Source organism: Podarcis melisellensis (genome assembly GCF_964234715.1).
Source record: "Podarcis melisellensis genome assembly, chromosome: Z".
NCBI lineage: Eukaryota > Metazoa > Chordata > Lepidosauria > Squamata > Lacertidae > Podarcis > Podarcis melisellensis.
In genome coordinates this window covers 28,619,231-28,641,198 of record NC_138547.1, presented here as the reverse complement: position 1 = coordinate 28,641,198, position 21,968 = coordinate 28,619,231, and the positions used below count along the sequence as shown (strand labels likewise).

The following is a 21,968-nucleotide window of genomic DNA, read 5'->3' as shown; positions in this document are numbered from 1 at the left end:
ATGCAGGTTTTGGTGTCCTCGGGTGTCTTCCCGTGTAAAAGTTGGGGTGTCTAGGCGACGTTTCGACGAGGTCTCACTCGCCGAAAGCACCAGCCTGAAGATGACGAGTGAGACCTCGTCGAAACGTCGCCTAGACACCCCAACTTTTACACGGGAAGACACCAGAGGACACCAAAACCTGCATTCCTGTACCCGTGAAAATCTACGAAAGCAAATATATATATATATATATATATATATATATATATATATATATATTAAGAGAGAAGCAAAACATCCTGTGATTTTATTTCCTAATCCAGGACCCAGAATGATCACAGAAGGGGACAGAGGGATTTTTTTTAAAAAAACACACATTAAAAACAGGAAAGGCAGTCATTAATTTAAAAAAAACCCTTAAAAAACAACCCCAAGATTGTTAAAAATGACAAGCCTGATTATTATTAATAAAAACAAGAAAGTCCTTACTTGAGGAAAGAGTACATTATTTCAGGTTTTTAATATAAAGCACAAGAATTCAATTTTACCAAGTCTCAAAAAGCAGTTTAAAGGCAAATCTCTTACAAAAGAGATGTTGGCTTAGTTCTCTTGGTGCTGCTGAATGTACATCTGAGGTTGCCTACTTTTTCAAGATGCAGGTGTGCCATGCATGACTGAATGCCGTTCCATACAAACAAACCACACCCTCCATGTAAACAAGGAATTTTCTTTTTGCATGATGTAGTTATGGCCTATGGTCACAGAATGAATTATATAGTAGTACAGTGGTACCTTGGTTTTCAAACATCTCGGAAGTCGAATGTTTCCGTTTTCAAACAAACCTTGGAAGTTGAACATGCTACGCGGCTTCTGCTGGGTGCAAGATAGTTGTCAGCTATTGAGTCCTTGGTTTTCGAACATTTCGGAACTCAAACAGTCTTCCGGAATGGATTACGTTTGAAAACCAAGGTACCACTGTAGTAGTAGTACTACCATTTTAGAATGGGACAACAATGAATCACCTAAAGGGGTATACCTCAATGAGAAAAAGCTGCTTGCTGGATTATTGTGCCCTCAGATTGCCATCAAGGCAGCCTGGACTGCACAATCTTTTTTTCTTTAACGAGCTAGCAATAATGCTTGTTACAGATTTATCACCATATCTCCTCGAATCATTGCCTGCTACTTGAACCTGCAAAGCAGTCCAGGGATAATAAATGGCACACTAGCATTCAGAATTGAACATTTTCTTCCCAGAACACATGATAAAGTTGACCTGAACTGGGATTCACAGTAGGACCAAGATCAAAATTGGGCTGTGACTGAACAAAACTGAATACTAGAAGCAACAGCAGCAGCAGCAGGGTTCGGCTCACAGCACGGATAAAAGCCTGTACTTTGACCTTTGATATGAACATAAGACCTCTTCTAGCATCTGGTTTCCAAATAGTGATTGGTTGGAAGCTTCCACAAAGTGTAGGCAGCTATCCTGCCCAACTTCGGATCTTAGCCACTGATAATAAAGAGATCAACCGGAGGTTCCATTTTAGCAACTGTAGCTAACAGGCATGGATAGGTCTGCCTTCTGTGAATTTATCTAATTGGCAATTAAATTCATTTAAGACACAATCATAACTATACCCTAAGACAGAGAATTCCATTATAATGTGATGGTACCAACTACTAGCCATTGCCTCTTACTGGAAAAGTCTCAATATTCTGTGAATACATTAACCCAACATTCACAGGTGCTGTTTTTGCAGGGATTCTGATGGGTTTGCGAATTCTTTTTTTAAAAACAAAAACAAAACACAAACAATTCTAAATTTGCAGGCTGTTTGGAATTGCTTTATTGCAATTCTATGGCATGAGTCAATATGACAATCTAAGATGTTTCGTTGCCTTACTGGTTGTAGAAATGACTGTAAAAAGGAAATGTCAAAATTGCTTCCTGAAATTGGCTGTGATATTCCCTGCTGTGATACCCCCAAGACTGCCAAGTTATGATGATTCACGTAAGAATATTTGTTTCCACCCTCCCATAATGTGTTTGGAAGAAGTCACATTCCTGGGAAGGAGAGTGAAGGTGTTAAGGGGACTCATGACCTCAAGATCTTGTACCATGGCACACCATTCAACACAGAGAGAAGTGGGGACTTACATTTAAATTTAGAAGCACTATTTTCCCAGTGCTGACTCCGTGTGAGTTATATTTACATGTCCTAAAACAGCCACGGTTTTAAGGAAAGCAATTTTTTATCCCACTTGTAAAAGTGAGCAACTGAAAAACAACATCCACAACACAGTCCAGAGTTTCTAAAATGCATACAAGAAACTTAAAAATACACATCTGTTCAAGCTCAATACATGGACCACAACTTCAATAGGCCACCACTGTTCTTTCCAATGCAATGTGTTCATGCTTTTGTCCTTCCAACAGGAATTATCCTATCCCACCCTTGACTCAATTTACTACAGAGTGCAGTTAGAGCTGAAGCGTCTCCAGATGCTAATTCACTGGAGGACAAAGAAAGAGACAGGCAAAAAGAGATGGCTTCCTACTGTATGGCAAAACATGGAAACAAACCATTGGTTCACCCTACTTTCTGCAGTCCTACATCACTTTGGGCACACATGGGCAAATACAATGTGTGAATCGGGTCCCCATGGGTGTAGGCCGCCTGTTTCAGTTATTAAAATTGCTGCCTATATATCCCTAATCTGGTTGAAACATGAATGATTAATCTGGAGTGGGGAACCTTCTTCAGACAAAGGGCCACATGACCTTCTAGACAACCTTCTGGGGGCCGCATGCCAGTGGTGGGTGACAGAAGCAAAAGTGGAACAACAATTTGCTCACATATCCCTCCGTATCTTTCATCTAGGAAAGCAAGAAGCACGATCAGAGCTTAAGGGCACATTATATCCTGGCAAAAACACTAAATAGGTATAAAGCAGGCTGATGTGACTTGAGAAGAGACCCACAGATAAGGTACATTTGCTTCCCAGGCCTGAGGTTCCTCATCCCAATTAACCCCCAGAGAATGAAGAGCATGCTATGGATTTCTGTAGCCCTCCTTCCATCTTGTGCACTGGTCACGCTTCCATTTCCTAGGTCACTTCCAGACAAGTGACTTATTGGGCATTCAACCTCATTTGTTTGCACAAAGATTGTGGGCAAGTTATATGGTGTGCACAGTTGTCAAGCATTCATTCTGTATTTTTTTGGGGGGGGGAGAGGTTACATTGCATCACGTCAAAAATCTGTTATGCTACACTTTACAGTGCATTTTCCAATCACATCCTTTCAAAAGAAAATCATTTGGAGTGGGAGAAGTAGGTTTATTGTAAAGAGTGCCAAATCCACATTAAAGGTGTAGCCCAGATTTGCTGGCATGCAACTGAATCCCAACTGCAGTTGTCCTGGTTTCTTGTTTCATTGGTATGAATAATTAGGAAAAGAATGGACAACAAGACCCTGTAAGCAATGATTTGAGACTATGGATTGAAGTAGGTTTGCAACCCATAGCTTGCAAGCAAGTAATAACCCATAGTTTTCTGATTCAGATGTCACCGCAAGCTACAGTAATCACATCCCAAAGGACAGAAAGGAGAATCCATGCAGAAAAGGGGAGAAAGAAACATATTTTCCAATCCAAACAGAGCTCATACTAAGAAACCTGCTCAGAAACAGCATTTGGGCTAAAGCAAATAGTGAAAGCTACTCCATATACTGCTGTGCTTCCAACTCTTTTACATTACAGAGCTTGTAAAATAAGGCAGCAGCTGCTTTTGGACTGCACCCATTTCTGCAAACATTGCATCCAACATTTTCTATTGGGGGGGGGGAACAGGTCAGCAAAGGAAGTCACATAACTGCTTTCTCTTTTAAACTCCACTGTCTTCTCAAATATTCTGGAGTATGGAGACTTTACTCCTCAAGCTCATCACCCAGGTCTAACAAATGATAAGATGGTGACAAGCTACACTATGTCTGAAAAGGAAGCCTGATTCTCAGAGCGCTTGCATACAGTAGACAGTCCTGCAAATTGGTATGAATCCCATTCATAAACACACCAATTAAGGGAGTGGGGGGAAACCCTTGAAAAGAAAATACTTGGTAGCAAGGATCAAGTAGACTATTAAGGTCAAAATCAACAGATTAGAAAGCATCTTTGTTCAATATACAAGGGGACAAGAGATAAATTGTGGCCAGTAGACAAAAGGTGTTTGGCAAGATATCACTGGATCAGAGCTTTGGCACACAGTCTTCAAGATTACTTTCCAACTTAGAGGCCTCAATGAATCAGTCCCCCAGAATGTTTTCTGAGTGAGGTTATTGCCTGTTGCAATGATAACAGCTCAATATTGCACTAAATGAAAATCAACACAATGAGCAAAGATTGCTGAAAGCAGCTTCATGGCATTGCAAATCCACACTGACAAATCTGTAGAGGTGGCATTTTTTCTCATTATTCTCTCTTCCTACAAAGCAGCGAAGATTTACTCAGAATGACTATTATTCCAAATAGCAATAACTTGATTATGCTTTTCAAGTTCTAAAACATACACGAGCAAAGTGGAATGGAATTTTTTTTTTTTTTTTTGCAAAACGTCGCATGAAAGCCTTCAAATTTTACAGAAGATGAGGACCAGAGCAGGTTTATTTCTTGTGGTTTTTTTGGCTTATTTGTAATATGGTTTGTTATGTACATTTCACCATGACTGCACTAAAATCTTACACAAGTAGGCATTTTCAGGTCCTTGAAAAGCAGATATATTATAATGTAATCAAATCTTGAGTTTGTGAGAATTCCTCACATTGGTCACTCCAATGAGAATTATAAGGCATTTTTAATAAAGGTCTAAGCTGTGTGCTGAAAAATTACAGTAGACAATTTCAAAATGCATCCTACAAATGAAGAAATACCCTAACCTCAGCAAGCAACTACAACTATTACTACACTACGCATTAACTTTTTTTGTTTCAAAAATCACATTTAAAGAAACACCAACATTATTTTTCAGTAATGTTTTTGAGGCACTGGCGTTGATTAACAGAATTATTTGCTGCTGTTTCAGCTGTTGGAACTACAAGTATAACTACAGATTTGCATTACTAATAGTAAAATAAGGTGGGGTGTTTTTTTAAGTTTACAAAAAATAAAATAAAAAAATTACAAAATTGCCAAAAAGCAGATTGCACCACTTGGGTGAACAAGTGGGGGAAAATTCATTATTTCTAAACACTTCCTTTAATGACACCCTTTGTCTTCATGGCAAGTTTGAGTTTTCACTTGGCATTTTCCATTTTATATTCATGTATAGTGGGGATGCCGTGTGCAGCAATCAGCATAGGGGGTGGGGCGGAATTCTTGAAGCATAGATAATTTTGCTACTGTATCAAAAAGCTGTTGAAATTTCCCTTCGCAGAACATTTAAGGCTTTAGGCACAAGGGAAAATATTCACGCTTCTTGCTTCGCCAGGGCTTCTGCCTCCTAGAATAACAACAATAAAAACAGCGTCAGAAATAAACAAAATGCAAGGGTGTTATTACTATTAAAACAAAACAATGGCAACTTGGACACGTGTGTTTGTTTTGATGACAGACAAGAAAGGAAAAATTGTGGCGCTACTTGGGCAAATAACAAAGCCACATTGTGCAAATGGCAGAATTCCCACTGATCTCAGCTTATCACTCACAGGCCCAAGGAGACACTGTGTGCTAGCATAGGACATAAAAGGCAGACTAGCTCAAACACCGGCTGGAACTGCATAGTCTTGCCCCTTTCACACTGGTTCTGTTGCTCATTGCTGCTTCTGCCTTCTGCAACAACAGCGGGCAGGGAGTGGCTGGCAGTAGGCGGCCATGGAACCAGTGGGAAAGGGCAAGATGGCAGGGCTTCAACTAGTACTCAGCCATGCAATCCTAACCATATCTGCTCAGAAGCAAGCCCCACTGAATTCAATTGGGCTTACGCCCAGAGATGTGGGGTTAGGATCACAGCCCAAGTCACTTAAATGCTTGCAAGTTCATGTTTCAAGGTGGGCTCAGAGCATATCTGAATAGAGGCTGATCTATTAGGGTAGACAGGATACTGCCCCACCAACTGCAGTCCTTCTTACTTACAGGCCAAGCCAGGGGTGGTCCTGCCTGCCATCTTCCTCCTCCCTAGTCTTGGTCTTCCACTTGCAGAGCTCAGCAGGAAGGAGGAGGATGGGTACAAAGCTAAAATTAGTGGGCTCTGGCTATCATTGGTTCTAGCTCTACCTACCTTCCTACCGCCCTACTAGTCCCAATAGGAACCAGCACCCCTGGAAGAATCTGTTCCAATGTCTCTTTATCCTACATCTGTCAAAAGTTTTAAGTTGCATTCTAATTTGTGCAACAGCTAACCTAGAAAGTCCTCCCTTAGAGATGCTCAACAGCTACATTCCTATGTGTTTCCTGGATTGTGAACTCCATTTTTTGCTGTTGTTGGTGATGAGTTTTTAAACCAGCACATTTCTAGATGTTTCCATTTTAGAAACCTTGATTTTTTTATTTTGCACTAAGTTGTTGCTTTGGGTATGCTTTAAACAATTATGTGGGTGGGTGGGTGGGTGGGTGGGTGGGTGGGTGGGTGGATGTGGGTTTGTTTAAAAAACAACCACCCAGGTTTTCAGCACATACAGTATGTACTTAGCAGGGCCAATCCTGGCTCTCAGGTGTGTTTGCAAGGACATCACATGAACATTTTTTGTGTATACTCAAATCCTGCAATCAGCAATTCAGTAGCTATGTTTTGAAAAGTCAAGGTATATCTCCCAGAGTTTCTTTTCAGGGAAACTGGTGTGTGTCTCTCTGTGTGCAAGAGATATAACCAAAACACACACATACACAAAAAGCAATGGTTCACAATACAAATGCTAAATATTTTCAAATCCTCCCCCTTTTAAATTCAAGGAGTCAATAAGCATGACAGCTAATAACCTTAAGAACAATAACCTTAAGAACCAACTTATCAGATCAAAAGGTGGGCTGGAGAGAAAATGTAGCACTGTGAACACTTGATAGCGAATCAATTACTCTTCAAACGTGTTTACATAGAAGAATGCTAGCAGGCAAGCTAGTCCTATCTCATCTGATTGAAATCAGAAAAGAATTTTCCCATTTCAAGAGCTCTCACAGGAATCCAGTGCTTAACTAACCTAGACAGCTACGCAAAACAAGTCTGTAAACTACCTAAGGCAAAAGTCTATTACAAAGAGACAGCACTGTTCCAAGAATGTTCAGATATTTCACAGCTAACATTCACCTTTACAACAAACGCTTTAGCAAGTTCTGATTTTTAAGGACTCCCTCTTCTGTCCCCTCTTGTGGATTGTTTCCCTACCCACCTCCTCTCTTTCCTACACATTATGGTAAGCACAGGATTCAAGCAGTCTACTTTCTGCCAGAAAAAGCAGCCAACCTGGATCAAGGCTAAGGTTGGGGGAGGGGAGGTTTAACCCTTTCCTCCCTGCAATACTGCCCCATCAAGGGTATACCAGCAATACACAGCACCATTGGGGCACCTCTCTCTCTCTCTCTCTCTCTCTCTCTCTCTCTCTCTCTCTCTGTGTGTGTGTGTTGGAGGTGGGATAATTTTCAGTGGGACAATGGTGCAGAGGGTTAGGTGCCCCCAATGCTGCAGTCATTATCTGGATAGTGATCCTCCACAGATGCTTTCTGCAAAAGCACATAGCTTGAGTTTCTGAAAACAAGTAGAAATCTTCCTTTAGAACTGTTATGATGTTTTACTAAAGAAGTGAAAATATTTATGCAAATACCTGGGGGAAAATAAGCAGGCATCAAGATGAAATTATACGTACCTTGGAACCAGGTGGGGCAGTCAAGCCTAAAAAGGCATATACCGCATTATTCTCTCTAGCTTCGAAGAAATCGTCATAGTTCTTTCAGATTAAAAAAAAAGCAGAAAGAGAATCAACATTCCAGCAATAACAATCCAGTTAGAATGGCTCATCCAAGGGTCACCAACATGGCACCCTTGGGCACAGTAGAGCCCATTGAAGTCTTCCCCTCGCACTTGCAAAAACCATTCTCACTCAATGCCCCCTTGGTTGTGAAGACAGTTATCTTCCTCTCCATTGAAAAGTTTAAGAAGTTGGAAATGTGACACTCCTTCCCACTTCCTTTTTCAACTCTACATCCTTTTCAAGACTCAGATTAATTCTACTGGTTCCAATGTTTACACTTTGGAAAAGCAAAATGTTTGTTCTCTCCCCCCCCCCAACTCTCTCAGGGAGGGGCTGATCTGGGGAGTAACCAGAAGGCGCTCACCCTAAAATCTATAAAGACTGGTGAACCCTGGGCTAGTCTTTGAGATATGGTAGGTGGGAGCTCATGCAGGGAGAAGTGTTCTCTAAGATAACTAGGCCCCAAGTTATGAAGGACACAGTATCTTGTTCTTCATTAGCTGCATTTGCAGGTGGGGCTGATTGAGTTGCTTCCCCCCTTCCTTCAAGAAAGAACACTCTACTCCCACTGCCAGTTGCCCTAGGACCACAAAACAAAAATGAGGCATACTCTGGCCTGTGCCATCAGCCAAGGCCCCAAAGGCTGCTGGGAGCTGCACTCATGCCTCCTAGAAAAAGCATCATGTTAAACAAGAGACCAACTGGTTCTTACTGGTCAATAAAGGAGAAGCTGCTAGCTTTCCTTTTCCCACCTCATTCCTTTTTCTTCCTTCCTTTTTTATCATGCCTTCAAAAGGCTGTCTTATCTTTTAATATATGTGCAGTGCTTAGAACATTTTGGTGCTTTTAATATTTCCCCTCTAAATTTCTTCCTTGGAACTCAAGGCAACATATATGGACTCTCAAGTCAGTCTCCCAATTTGGACACTGACTAGATCCCAACCCACTCAGCTTCAGCAAGTTATATCAACTAACTTTTTGGACCACACCCTGAGATCTTGTAAGAACAGACCAAAGGCCTAACTAGTTCAGCTTTCTGTTCTCACCACAGCCAGATGCCTCCAGGAAGTTTGTTGGAACCTGCCTGCCTATTAACATCATTTTCATAGACTTAATTCCATGTTCCCCCAATACAGGAAGCAATGCCACCCATTGCTCAAATGAGGGCCTTTGGGGTGTTGGCCCCATAGTGGTTGAATGCTCTCCCCTTAGGCAACTTAGTTATATACGTCTGGCATTCAGAAATTGGTACAAAACTCACATGTAAAGGCTTTGGAATCATAGGAGCCAACTCCCAGGGGCCAAGGGATCTTCAACCCCCACCCCAAATATTTGAGTGGGCTGCCCCCCCCCAAGTTGATGGGCATTGCCAATTAAATGGCACCCATGCACTGCGTCATGTGATTGATTATACGGGGCGGGCTTACCAAGAGACCACCTCCCATATTTTATTCAAGTTGGTACCCCGTTTGGAGTGACAATGAGTTGGATTTATTGATGTATTTCGACATCACAGGATTGCTAGTTTCAATTAGCCTCAGGAGAAAGTTATATTTGTATACAGTGGTACCTCAGGTTACATACGCTTCAGGTTACATACACTTCAGGTTACAGACTCCGCTAACCCATAAACAGTACCTAAGGTTAAGAACTTTGCTTCAGGATGGGAACAGAAATCGTGCTCTGGTGGCGTGGCAACAGCAACAGCAGGAGGCTCCATTAGCTAAAGTGGTGCTTCAGGTTAAGAACAGTTTCAGGTTAAGAATGGACCTCCGGAACGAATTAAGTACTTAACCCAAGGTACCACTGTACTGCCTATGCAAATGTAACCTAGCCAAGATTTTTAAAAAAACTTGGGGTGTGGTTTTTTGGATGTGATTGAACAGTTTTTTATTGTAACATATACACTACTCTTTTATTATCGGTGCTGTTATGAAATCGTTCTCACAATTGTTGATTTTATGATGTATTGCTGTTTTCATTGATAAACGCTACACACCGCTATTGTAAGCACAATTTTTTTGTGGAAAGACATCATACAAATAAAGTGAAGATGATATCTTACTGTTTTTTAGGATCCCCCCCTCCTTTTTATTTGCTAAGTTGCATTTTTATAAACTACTTTGAGCATATAAAAAAGCAGGTCAGTTTTTAAAGTGTGTGTGTGTGTAATAGTAATTATATTCTATTTCTTACCCACTGTTCATGAGAAGAGCTTCCTTGAAAAGTTGTCGTATCTAGTGCGGGCTGGGAATTAGAATGCCTGGCAATCGTCTAGCTCCCAAATACAGCATTAAGCTCCAAAATTTCTAACATTAACAATGTATAGCTTGAACATGGTGCCAAGACAGTAGGTCTCAGTATCCATGGCAACAGCAATACATGCATCTTTAAACTCCTACTCTGTTTCTTCCTCCTCCAGGTTCTAAAAGGACTGGATAATTGCCTGCTAGGCCAAGAGGCACAACATATGATACTTGCAGAAGACACAGATGTCCCCCCCCCCCACTGCCCAACTGACACCCTGGAAGATGCCAACAGTGAGCATCTCATTTCTTGCTATCAAGTTGTACTACAGAAATGAGAGGCCATGCATCTTTCTGTAACTTGTCTGCACTTGTAATGAATCAGTCTTTTAGTGTAGCACGCTCCCCTATTCTCTGGGTAGCCACCTTCACTGTACTGTTTTCAACATCTTCTGAAATCTACCCAATAATTGTTTTTAAAACTGCCAGTTTTAAAAACTGCAAACCAGTTAGAGGATTTGTATTTAAAAAAAAAAAAATTAGGTGGTGTATAAATCATTAAAAAAAACAAAACCCAAACCATCAAATCACTATCTTATCTTTTGAAGCAGTACTCTTTAATAATCAGCATCCTATTTAAAAATTTAAAAAAATTGAATAAGAACATGGGAGGAGATTGATGTTGCAATCCTGTACAGATTTGCCTGGAGTGAATGGAAATTATTTCTGAGCAGGCATTGCACAGGATGACACCGGTAAATCCCAAAGCTTTCTGTGTCTTGAATGATGGAAATCTAAGTTAACTCAAACAGGAAGCCAAAGGCAAAAGGGGAAGCTACACATTTCCACATTTTAGTGGGACTGGATCCAATTTGCACCAGGGAAAGTTCAAGCGTGTACACTGCTTAAGCAAATACAGTATAATGTATTTTGGTAAGGCAGAGTTGCTGTTTTTAAGTGACAGCTGGTGCTCCGACCCCTGGAAGGGAAAGGATAATGAAAAATAGACCACCCAGATACACCATTTCCTTTCAATTATTATTATTAATTAACCATCATCAGTGACACAAAACACATTGCTGGATTCAGTCAGCTTAACTCTATACTGCCAAGTGTGACAGAGGAAACCAATAATTTTGCAACTGCAGTTGAGAAAATACTAGTGTTTAACAGAGCCAGCAGGAGGTTTTTCAATTCCCCCTGTGATGTAATCAGCCTAGCTCTTTAATGCAAAGCCTCTCCCACCAAAGGTCACAGATCTCGGGCAGGTCACATGGGAGAACCAAAGTGAAGTTAGCCAAATAGCTGCCATTAAGGGCAAAACATTTTGCATGTCTTCAAGTCATAAAGGCCAGGCACCTAAAGCAGAGTCTCGTCTTATGAGTATCAAGGGAATAACACAGAAAGCTCCAGATCAGCCACAATAAAACAGGAGAAAGGGGTCAGAATATGAGCATACTGCATGGTTTTTACACACTGGGCAACTTATTACATGGTTTTAACTCCTCAAAAGGTTCCAACTCCTCAAAAGATTCCATCAATAGTGTCTCTGAAAATTTTTACATATCATTTGGGAAGACAGGCAAACTAATGCCAGTGTACTGGAAGAAGCAAAGATCACCAGTGTCAAATCAATGATTCTTCAATATCAACTTTGTTGGACTGGTCATGTTGTTCAGATGCCTGATTATCATCTTCCAAAGCAACTACTCTATCTCAACTTAAGAATGGAAAGCGAAATACCGGTGGATAACACAAGAGGTTTAAAGACTTTATCAAGGCAAATCTTTAAAAATGTGCTATTAAAAAAAAAGGTAAAGGGACCCCTGACCATTAGGTCCAGTCGTGGCCGACTCTGGGGTTGCACGCTCATCTCGCTTTATTGGCCGAGGGAGCCAGCATACAGCTTCCGGGTCATGTGGCCAGCATGACTAAGCCACTTCTGGTGAACCAGAGCAGTGCACAGAAACGCCGTTTACCTTCCCACCAGTGTGGTACCTATTTATCTAGTTGCACTTTGATGTGCTTTCGAACTGCTAGGTTGACAGAAGCAGGGACCAAGCAAAGGGAGCTCACCCCATAGCGGGGATTCGAACTGCTGACCTTCTGATCGGCAAGTCATAGGCTCTGTGGTTTAACCCACTAAAAAATGTGCTATAAACACCAACAATTGAGAAAACACTGGACTGACAGCGCTCCAAATGGAGAACAGCCTTTAACAAAGGTGTTTGAAGACGCTCAAACTCAGGACGAAAGGGAGAAACGTGTTAAGAGGAAGCCATGCTTGGCAAATCCTCACCGTGATCAACTCCTGCCCGGAAACCTATGGCCCCACTGTGGAAGGACGTGTGGATCCAGAATTGGCCTCCACAGTCACTTAGGGACTCACTGTTAAGACCGTGTTCATGGAAGACATGGAAGAATCTTACTTGGCTACAAGTGATCGCCAAAGAAGAAGACATGATTTTAAATTTAATCAAAAAACCTTTGCCAGCCTAGGGAGATTGGCAGGCTTTTAAACCTGTTTGTAAGTGTTATATTTGTAACCATTTATATATGAAGCTATGGGACGTGGGTGGCACTGTGGGTTAAACCACAGAGCCTAGGACTTGCTGATCAGAAGGTTGGCGGTTCAAATCCCCGTGACAGGGTGAGCTCCTGTTGCTCAGTCCCTGCTCCTGCCAACCTAGCAGTTCGAAAGCACGTCAAAGTGCAAGTAGATAAATAGGTACCATTCCGGCGGGAAGGTAAACAGCATTTCCGTGCACTGCTCTGGTTCGCCAGAAGCGGCTTAGTCATGCTGTCCACATGACCCGGAAGCTGTACGCCAGCTCCCTCGGCCAATAAAGCGAGATGAGCCCCACAACCCCAGAGTCGGTCACGACTGGACCTAATGGTCAGGGGCCCCTTTACCTTTACCTTATATATGTAGCTGTTTTATGCTGAGTCAGATCATTGGTCTATGTAGCTCAGCATTGTTTACACTGACTACTAGAGACGCCAGGGAGTGAACCTGGGGCTTTCTGTGTGCAAAGCAGATGCTCTACGACAGAGCTACAGCCCTTCGCCAAACTTTTAATACAAAGTACAAAAAAGGAGGACAAGAAAAAGAAACTGCTGCCCCCTTTCACAATATCCCCCCACCCCAAACCGAAATTTGGCTCCTGAAAATTGAATGTTCACTTTTGGACTAGGATGGAGGATTTCTTGTCAGCCCTAATTTCAAGGCTTGCACAGGAGAATTTCCCACTGTATCCTTCCAAAAGGCAGGTAAGAGAGGCCTGGTTCTCACCCCAAGGTACCGGCCATCATTGAAGATTCGTGGAGGCAAAGGATTCCCACTGGTCGGCCGGCAGTTTTCGGGGATGTTCTCCCGCATCCATTTGCGGTTCTCTTCATTGGCCGCGATGTCCTTCTCCTCATACTCTATCTTGTTGACTTCCAAAAAGCCACACACGTCCTGCTGTTGCTTTTTAATCTGGAACAATATATATATATATAGGAATCAGGTGGGAATAGAAATTTAGTAATAACAGGATCAAATCTCATGGATCAGGGTAAGCCGGGGGGGGGGAGGGGGAAGAGAGATATGTCTTTACAAGACATTCTGAAGCAACTGATGGATGATGTTTCATGTGCAACGGAAGGAAGTGCCTCACAATGCAAGGGCAATGGTAGGAAATGCCCATTTTTGGTTTACCGCCCTGTAATACTCCGTAGTGTTTACCATAAGTAAAATCTCTCAAGGCAATCTAAGTGATTTTGCAAGTCTATACAGAAGGAAAGGCAGTCTTTCAGGTAACCTGGTCTCAAGTCGTTCAGGGCTTTATATATTAGTAACAATATACTGAACATGTCCCTGTAACTGATTGTCAGGCAGTGAAGTTCCCTCAGCACAGGTGCAATAATGTACATGACTGGGTGCTACAATCAACATCATGGCCACAAGGTTCTCACCAGCTACACCTTATGGACCAGACTCAAGAGAAGCCCCCGCAAAGAAGGCATTACAGCAGTCCAATTGTGAAGTTATCAGTGCATGAATCCCAGTGGCCAAGCTATCCCTGTCCAGGAAAGGGCATACTTGGCATACCAAGCTAAGCTGGTGACCAGCAACCAAATTGCTGTTATGGGTGTGACTACAAAGAGGTTCTCCAAGGCCAATCATAAGGCACAGGCAGGTTTCTACTAATAAACAAAGTGAACTACTCCTGGCCTACAGGAGCATCTAACCATGGTTACTACCATTTCTCACCCAAATGTAACCTACATTATTTATTCACTCGTGACTGGATAATATCCTGGGTTGTTGGCATCCATCTGCCTTGAGAGACAATGGAGGACACACTCCTTTACAGAAAGGGCCAAAAGCTCAGTAGTTGAACATCTACTCTGCATGTAAAGATCCCAGATTCAGTCCCTGGAATCTCCAGGTAGGGACAGTATAGCGGCTGCCCGTCAGTGTAAACAATGCTGGGCTAGATGGACCAGTGGTCTTACTCAGTATAAAGACAGATTCCTATGTTGCTATAATGAAACTGTAGGATTCAGGCAGCACATCTGTCCATCCCCAGATAGCTCCTGTCACTAGAAAAAGAAGCTTAAAAAGAGGCTGGCTTTAAGCTAATGAGACCACTGTTAAGAAAAGCAGCACTACAAACACTGTGTTACTTCCGATTCAGGCCAGATGCTGGACTCTTCAAGCAGCTTTCCCATATTTGGACAAGTAAAAACACCCAAATCCTCCACTGAGCAGATGTGAGGTCAGAAGATAGGCAGACAAGCTCCAAATATGGTAGCTAAGCTCCTTGGCATGCTGCGGTATAGAGGCTGAAAGGGGAAGCAAGAGGGAGAAATACAAGTTGATTCTCACGTCTGAAGCTTCTGGTAGGATGCTCATTCAGCTACGTACACTGCAGTGACATGAAGGATGAAGGCAGAGGCATGGTCTACACATGCAGCAGAACAGGATGGGGAAATGGACTAGACTAATTGAGACTGCAAGTCTGAATGTTGCCTTGGCATTACAACTCCTTCCTTGCAAATGGAAAACCAGCACAACAGGCAAAGGGCTTGGCTAGAATGACCTCTCTGATGTCCTAGTTTTCTCTCTGCTAGGAGGTATTTGTTGACAGGGATACAGCCATTCTACCACCTCATTCTGCTGCATGTGCAGAGCAAGCACAACAGACAATATTCTCTAAGCCAACCTTCACCAGCCTCCCAACATGCCTGCACACAATTCCTTGGCACCTATGGCTATCAAGGTGGTGCTATACTGCAAGGCTGCCTGAACTAATCCTCATAGTTGTTGTTTTTTTAGGTTTTTTTGCAGAAAGGAAATACGAATGTACAGGGTCATGCAAGCAAGGGGATGTAACTTGTACTGTCAAAGAACAGACATAGAGGATAAAATTTAAACAGACTTTTAAAGAGAAAACAGAAACAAAAACCACACCTTTTGACAAGGGTCTGTGTGGATGGCCAGTCACACCGTGGATACTTTCAAAATTAATTAAACAATCCAGAAATGATTCTGCTCTCTGGAATAGGCTTGCCTCGACCCAGGAACTGCTCTGTGTTTTACAGAAACACTGTGTAGTCAGTACTCTAGCTCACACTCTTCTCTAATTAATAAAGCAGCAAGCCAGCGTTACAGAGCCGAAAATTTTCTGAATTATTTTCCAGGGCTTTCTGTATCCTAAGCTCATTAGTAACAACAAATAGATGGCAATTACAAATAAAATATTTGGAATGCTTGACAATTTCAAAGGTTGGTTTTTTTTAAAGCTTTGCTTACTAAACGTAAGAGTAATAAACATGCTAAAATGAGATCACTCTCTAGAGCACGGGGAAAACCCACACAACAACCTAGTTCAACTTGCTGTCTGCCTTTTTAAAATGTGTATTTGGCAAAATGTCCTTCCAGTGGAGTGGGGGAGGGGAGGGCTTTAAGTCTCCACAGGATCGCTTCTAGAGTGCAAATCAGCTATAGAGCAGGCACAAGACAGAATGATTCTTGAACACTGTCAGACCAACAGCAAGACAGAATGGAAAAAGAAATTTATGTCACACAGTGAACTCGGGAATAATGGTGGGTAAAGGTAAAGGGACCGCTGACCATTAGGTCCAGTCATGACCGACTCTGGGGTTGCAGCACTCATCTCGCTTTATTGGCTGAGGGAGCCAGCGTACAGCTTCTGGGTCTTGTGGCCAGCATGACTAAGCCGCTTCTGGCGAACCAGAGCAGCGCACAGAAACACCATTTACCTTCCCGCCAGAGCGGTACCTATTTATCTACTTGCACTTTGACGTGCTTTCGAACTGCTGGGTTGGCAGGAGCAGGGACCGAGCAACGGGAGCTCACCCCATCGCAGGGATTCAAACCGCCAACCTTCTGTTCGGCAAGTCCTAGGCTCTGTGGTTTAACCCACAGTGCCACCCGCGTGCCACAGCGCCAGGTAGGGCAAAAGGCAGGGAGCCCGGCAGTAGGGGGAGTCTCCATGCTCCTACCTACTGTGGGTGACACTGAGGATAAGGGGGAATAATAAGCTGGCAACCAGTACTGTCTCTTGGACTGGATATAAGACGGTAGGCTGGCACCCCATCTGCCCTAAAAGGATGTGCTCATAGCTCAGGTAAAAGTCACAGAAGTGTGCAGTAACAAAAGGGTCTGAAAAGCCAGGAAGCACAATTAAGCTATTTTGGGTAGGCCTATCAGCAGCCCTGTTTCCTGAGGAACGCTTAGGAGAGCTGCAGACTGAGAAGCCAGAACAAATAAATTTGCCCCAGCTTTGCCCTCATTTCAGATCAGCAGGGCAGGGTTCAGGATCAAGTGCAGCCAGGTCTCTGCTGGGCCTACTCTGCCTAGGGCTAGCTCAACCTGTCCCAGCTACAAGTTATCCTTTGTTCTGCTTGCTTTACCTAAATACCACAAACAAACAAAGTATCTTGGCGCTAATCATCACACATCCATAAAAACAACACAAAAGTCATTTAACCTCTGGGCAACGATTCACAAATAACTGATAGACTGAGCAAGACACATCAGAAGCAGGGCATTTGAAACAAATTGCTGGCTTGATATCATATTAATTAGGCAACATATTCCCCAACCAAGGCACAGATGCACTAAACATCCTGTTTCTTGCAGGAGCAAGGCACCCTCAATAGTGCCTCTCTGGCTGAAGACAAAGATTGGCTAGGGATACATGGTGCAAGGTAAGCTGGTCCCTGACTGTGTATTAAGAGGAGGAATTTGACTTTGTAGCCTATAGACAGCTAGTACAGATCCTTTGTGTGTTACTCAAAGGAGAATGTCTTCCTGACCCCAACCATCTCACATCCTGCAGCAAAAGAAAACCCACACTTTGGAAACAAATATATGGGTTCATTACCCAACTGACGGTAAGCCTCCTCAGCACCCTCACAGAACTACAATTCCCAAGGTTTCCGTGGAGAGGGTTAGTTTTCAATATGAGCGGTACCAAAAGGTGTATTTTTAAAAAACAAGAACCACCAGGAATGACACTCATTGTTTCTGGCATACCACTAAGTTGTACAGGACATCCTTGGTGCCAGCCCACAGGATCTGTCCATTCAAATTGCCTGAACTGCTGTTGATAAAACTCAGAAGAAGAGAGCCGCTTTTCAGTGGAGCGATAACAAGGGAGAGATGGGCTGCTGCCAAGTCAAATTAATTTATCCACAGGGAACTAAGCCAGTCTGGAGGTCCTAACTGCATGTCGTTTTGACATTCCAGAGAACACCAGGAATGCGCATACCATTCCAATTTGAAAGAGCACCCTGCGAAAGTGCCCAGCTGAGAACAACAGTTGTGCTTTCAGAGTCTAAACCGAAGACAAAACCAGCCAAGAAGTTAACCTGCATGCCACAAACAAACAAAACCAAGAACTTTTATTTCTAAAGGGCACAGAATTTCCTAGCATTACTGTAAACGAAATAAAAGGAAACTCTGTAGCAACAGGAATTTGATGTGGCTGCTTGAGTCTAGCTGGGCTTTTCGGCTTTTCACTTTTTGAAAAGGCAACTTTTTTTCACTTTCTGGAAAAGTCGGGAACCTTTATCAAGCCAAGGCCCCATTTGTTTCTGGGAAATCTTCTGGGGGCCACATGCTTACAGTGTGCAGGGCCAGAGACAGAAGTGGGCAGAGTAACACATGCAAATTTTAGCTTTGTATGGGAGGCTTGGCTTCCTACAGTAGCCTATTAACACTCACAAACCTATCTCTCTCCAGGGAAGCAAGAGGCAGTTCCAGAGTTCAAAGCCCCATCCTGCCTGGCAAAGGCACACAAGAAGGATGCAAAGCAGGGCGAGTGAGAGTGTGACCCAGAGAAAGGAGGGGTGGCTGGGGACGAGACTGACCTGGTAAGAATCCCAAAGGCCAGGAAGAGAGACCTAGAGGGCTGAGCTTTTGGAAAATTTTGCTGGCCCGGGTGCATGCCTGCTCCTCCCTTCCCATCAGCTTGTATATTTGTAAATCAAATGAGATAAACATGGCACAAATCTCCAAAACTTCCTCCTTACAAAGAAACTGATCCTGTAAAAATGATGTGGGGCACACAAACAAATCCTCCAGAAGACTAGCCATGTTAGCCCATTGAACCAAAAAAAGATCAACCAAGGAATAAGCCTACAAAGTCATTCAGCTGAGACAATTGCCTCCTTTTTGTCCTCAGTGAAACATAAAGGGCTTGGGTTCAGACATAGTTTGTGGAGGACATGAATATACCCAATTTGCCCTTAGGGATTTTTTTGTAAAGCGACCAACCCTTCAGTTAGAACTGTTGGAAGAGATGGCTCAAACAAGGTAAGTGCATAAAGTGATGGTTATAGATAAGTCATTGTTTAGCTATACAATGGTACCTCGGTTTACAGACACTTCAGGTTACAGGTTACAGACGCTTCAGGTTCCGCTAACCCAGAAATAGTACCTCGGGTTAAGAACTTTGCTTCAGGATGAGAACAGAAATCGCGCCGCGGCAGCAGGAGGCCCCATTAGCTAAAGTGGTACCTCAGGTTAAGAATGGGCCTCCAGAATGAATTGCGTTCTTAACCCGAGGTACCACTGTAGTGTGAGCAATATCATAAAGCAAGGGCTGGTGAAACTGAGCCCCTCTGAATGTTGCTTCACTAGAATTCCCAACACCCCCTGTTACTGGTTATGCTGACTAGGGATTGTGGCAGTTGGAGTCCAACACTATCCGGGGGGGGGGGTGTCAAAGGCTCCCCACTCCTGCCTGAAAGACTACCGGGTTTACTGCTGCAGAAACTTTTGTTAGCTACAGACTACTTCACCAGTTGCATATTGTGATGCATTAGTAAACAAGCTCATCTCACAAGAAGTTTGGCAACCTTTAAGTGCCAAACGGTGCCACAAGATTTAGAGTATTTAGATTTAGAGTTTCCTGAAGGCTACATAAACATAACACCCTGGAATATTACAGCTCACTCTTCTTCCTTAAAAAGAACATTAATAAACACAAGCTGGTTTTTTCCTCTGCCACTGCCATTTCCAGATACTCAGGTTGCACAAACCTTCACAACATTCCACTGAGAGAAGCAAGAGGTAAACTTGCAATAACTCAAGAGACAGCACTCATTGCTGGAAGCAAAATGTCATCTTGGCTTGACTTTTTTTCACTTTCTATTTCAGTAGCAAACCAGAGTCAGAACTGATTCAAAAGCAGAACAAAGGTGCTCTTCAATCATCAACCCTACAGATTAACCTCCTCACCAAATCTATCAATCATTTAATGCTTTAGTTTATTAATCTGCCAAAGAAAGCTATTTAAAAGCTTGTGGCCAAGTTTTCTCTCTCTTGAATGTGGAGAAGGAAAGACATAGAGCCAGTTCACATCTAATGCTAAACCAAACTATGTCTTCAGGAGAATGCACAAACAAGTACCGTAGGTTCCTCAAGAGAAGATCATGGTCACCGTGCTCCTCCCCCAATCCTCCCGGCAGCTGCTGCTGTGCTAAGGCATGATTTGGTTTAGCCTGTCATCTGAACTTGGGTTTATGGTTTGTCTTGCTCTACTGGCAGCAGCAACAGGGCTGAAGAGAAGCAAAGAGATGTCAATCTCTGCCCCAGGAGCCAGTGCTTTTGGGCTAAGTCACAGCTTGGCTTAAGGCTCCATTTGAAACAACTTACTATGGTTTGGAGCTCTGTGGAATAGCCTGTGAAAAGGAGCACACGTTGTTTGGAAAACAAAAGCAGGCAAGAATTTCTAAACTGTGGTTTGTGTTGAAACTACAGTCTGGCTTCTAAGTTATGATTATTGCAATCCATGGTTTAGTGTGATATCTAAATTGAGACAATGCCACTCAGTGGTGCAGAGGCAGGTAGGGATGAGGTTCTGTCAATTATTTAACAACAGGGCAACAAGGCCAGCTCCTGGGGTGCTATTTGCTAATCTTCTGCATGCCAAATAAATAGGCTTTATTCTGAGAGAAACCCATCAAGGAAGATAGGCAGAAAAAGAGGTAGATTGGCATGGCATGCATGGATAAAAGGGAGGGAATGGAGAAGGATTTCCAAAGTCCCAAGCAAAATGACACAAAACAGTGAACAAGCTTTTGAGTCCACCAGTAGTCTTCATCAGGCTAGATGTTAAGCCAAGCAGGATTTGAGCGGAAAATGCTCAAAATGTGCAAAAAACTCTAGCTTGGTGTTCAAGCCATAGTATGCACTGGCCAAACAAAATTCATGAAGGGGTGTGGCTATAGTTGTCACAGAGTGCCAGCATTTCAGAATTTACTACTACACCACTGGTGTCACCACTTTAAGAAAATAGCCATGTGGACCTCACTCCTCAGTCTCCCAAAGACTTCTAGCAATCCTGCTAATAGGGTGCTGAGTACCCTCAGCTGGTGCTGACATCTCTTCAGACCATAGGGCATTCAAGCACCATCAGGACATTTGCAGCAAAGAGCTCCAAGCGATTTCCCTGTTGCTCTGCATTGCATGAGGTCTGATAAAACATGACTATTTTTAGAAGTGGGTAATTACTGCTGAACTCTTGCTGCTTCTGCTGTCTCAGGCACTGGGGCTTTTTTGAGCCAAGAATCACACATGAAGTCATGTCACCTGCAAAAGCTTGTGCAACTGGCAACAAAACATTCTGGGCAACTGGTGGACAATCAAAAAAGCACATGCATACAGTATATGTGTTTGATGGTGGCTTTGAAAATGCATATGCAATGCACCAAAATGTTCAGGTAGGAGTTGTGCTGAGAGAATAAGAAAATAATAATAATAAATCTCAAAAAATTAACTAGAAAAGATGTAATGGTTTCAGATGATGAACTTTTTTTAGTGAAAACTAAACACACCTCACCAAGTGTGAATTGCTAAGACTGGATGCATTTAGGACTGATGATGCAAGCAGTGGACTAGCTTCAAGGTCACCAAGCCATTTCCTTCATGTGTGTGCCTTGAAGGCACATACAGGTAATATCACAAATGGTAACGGCACATTTAAGCTACATGAGAATCAGCCTCTGTAAAGTTCTCATCCCACCATAGATAGGATAGTACAGAACCGCTATCTGGGACCTCCTGTAACAAAGCCACTGCTAAGCTACAGTGCTTCCCTCAGACCCAGACGCTTGGAGAACTTCATCCAAAAAAGAAGCTTTGGAGCCGCAGGAAACCCCAGTACACTTGAAGAACCATGTTAAGCAGCCCAGCTTGCCCAGACATTTCACCTTGGGCATTGGACAAGCCTGTACATTGCTTCAAAGGATCCAGAATCTTTGCC

At 42.9% G+C, this 21,968-nt stretch overlaps 1 protein-coding gene across 1 annotated transcript in view; it reads right to left on the bottom strand.

The window, feature by feature from the left end:
* Positions 1-1,805: 1,805 nt before the first annotated feature.
* Positions 1,806-21,968, bottom strand: part of SH3BGRL (SH3 domain binding glutamate rich protein like) — a 39,226-nt gene continuing 19,063 nt past the window's right edge. The window contains exons 2-4 of the mRNA XM_081897529.1: positions 13,478-13,663; positions 7,835-7,915; positions 1,806-5,478 (exon numbers count right to left, since the gene is read on the bottom strand). Coding sequence (XP_081753655.1) covers positions 5,446-5,478; positions 7,835-7,915; positions 13,478-13,663 — 300 coding nt within the window. The 3' untranslated portion in view covers positions 1,806-5,445. The remainder of the gene's footprint in view (positions 5,479-7,834; positions 7,916-13,477; positions 13,664-21,968) is intronic.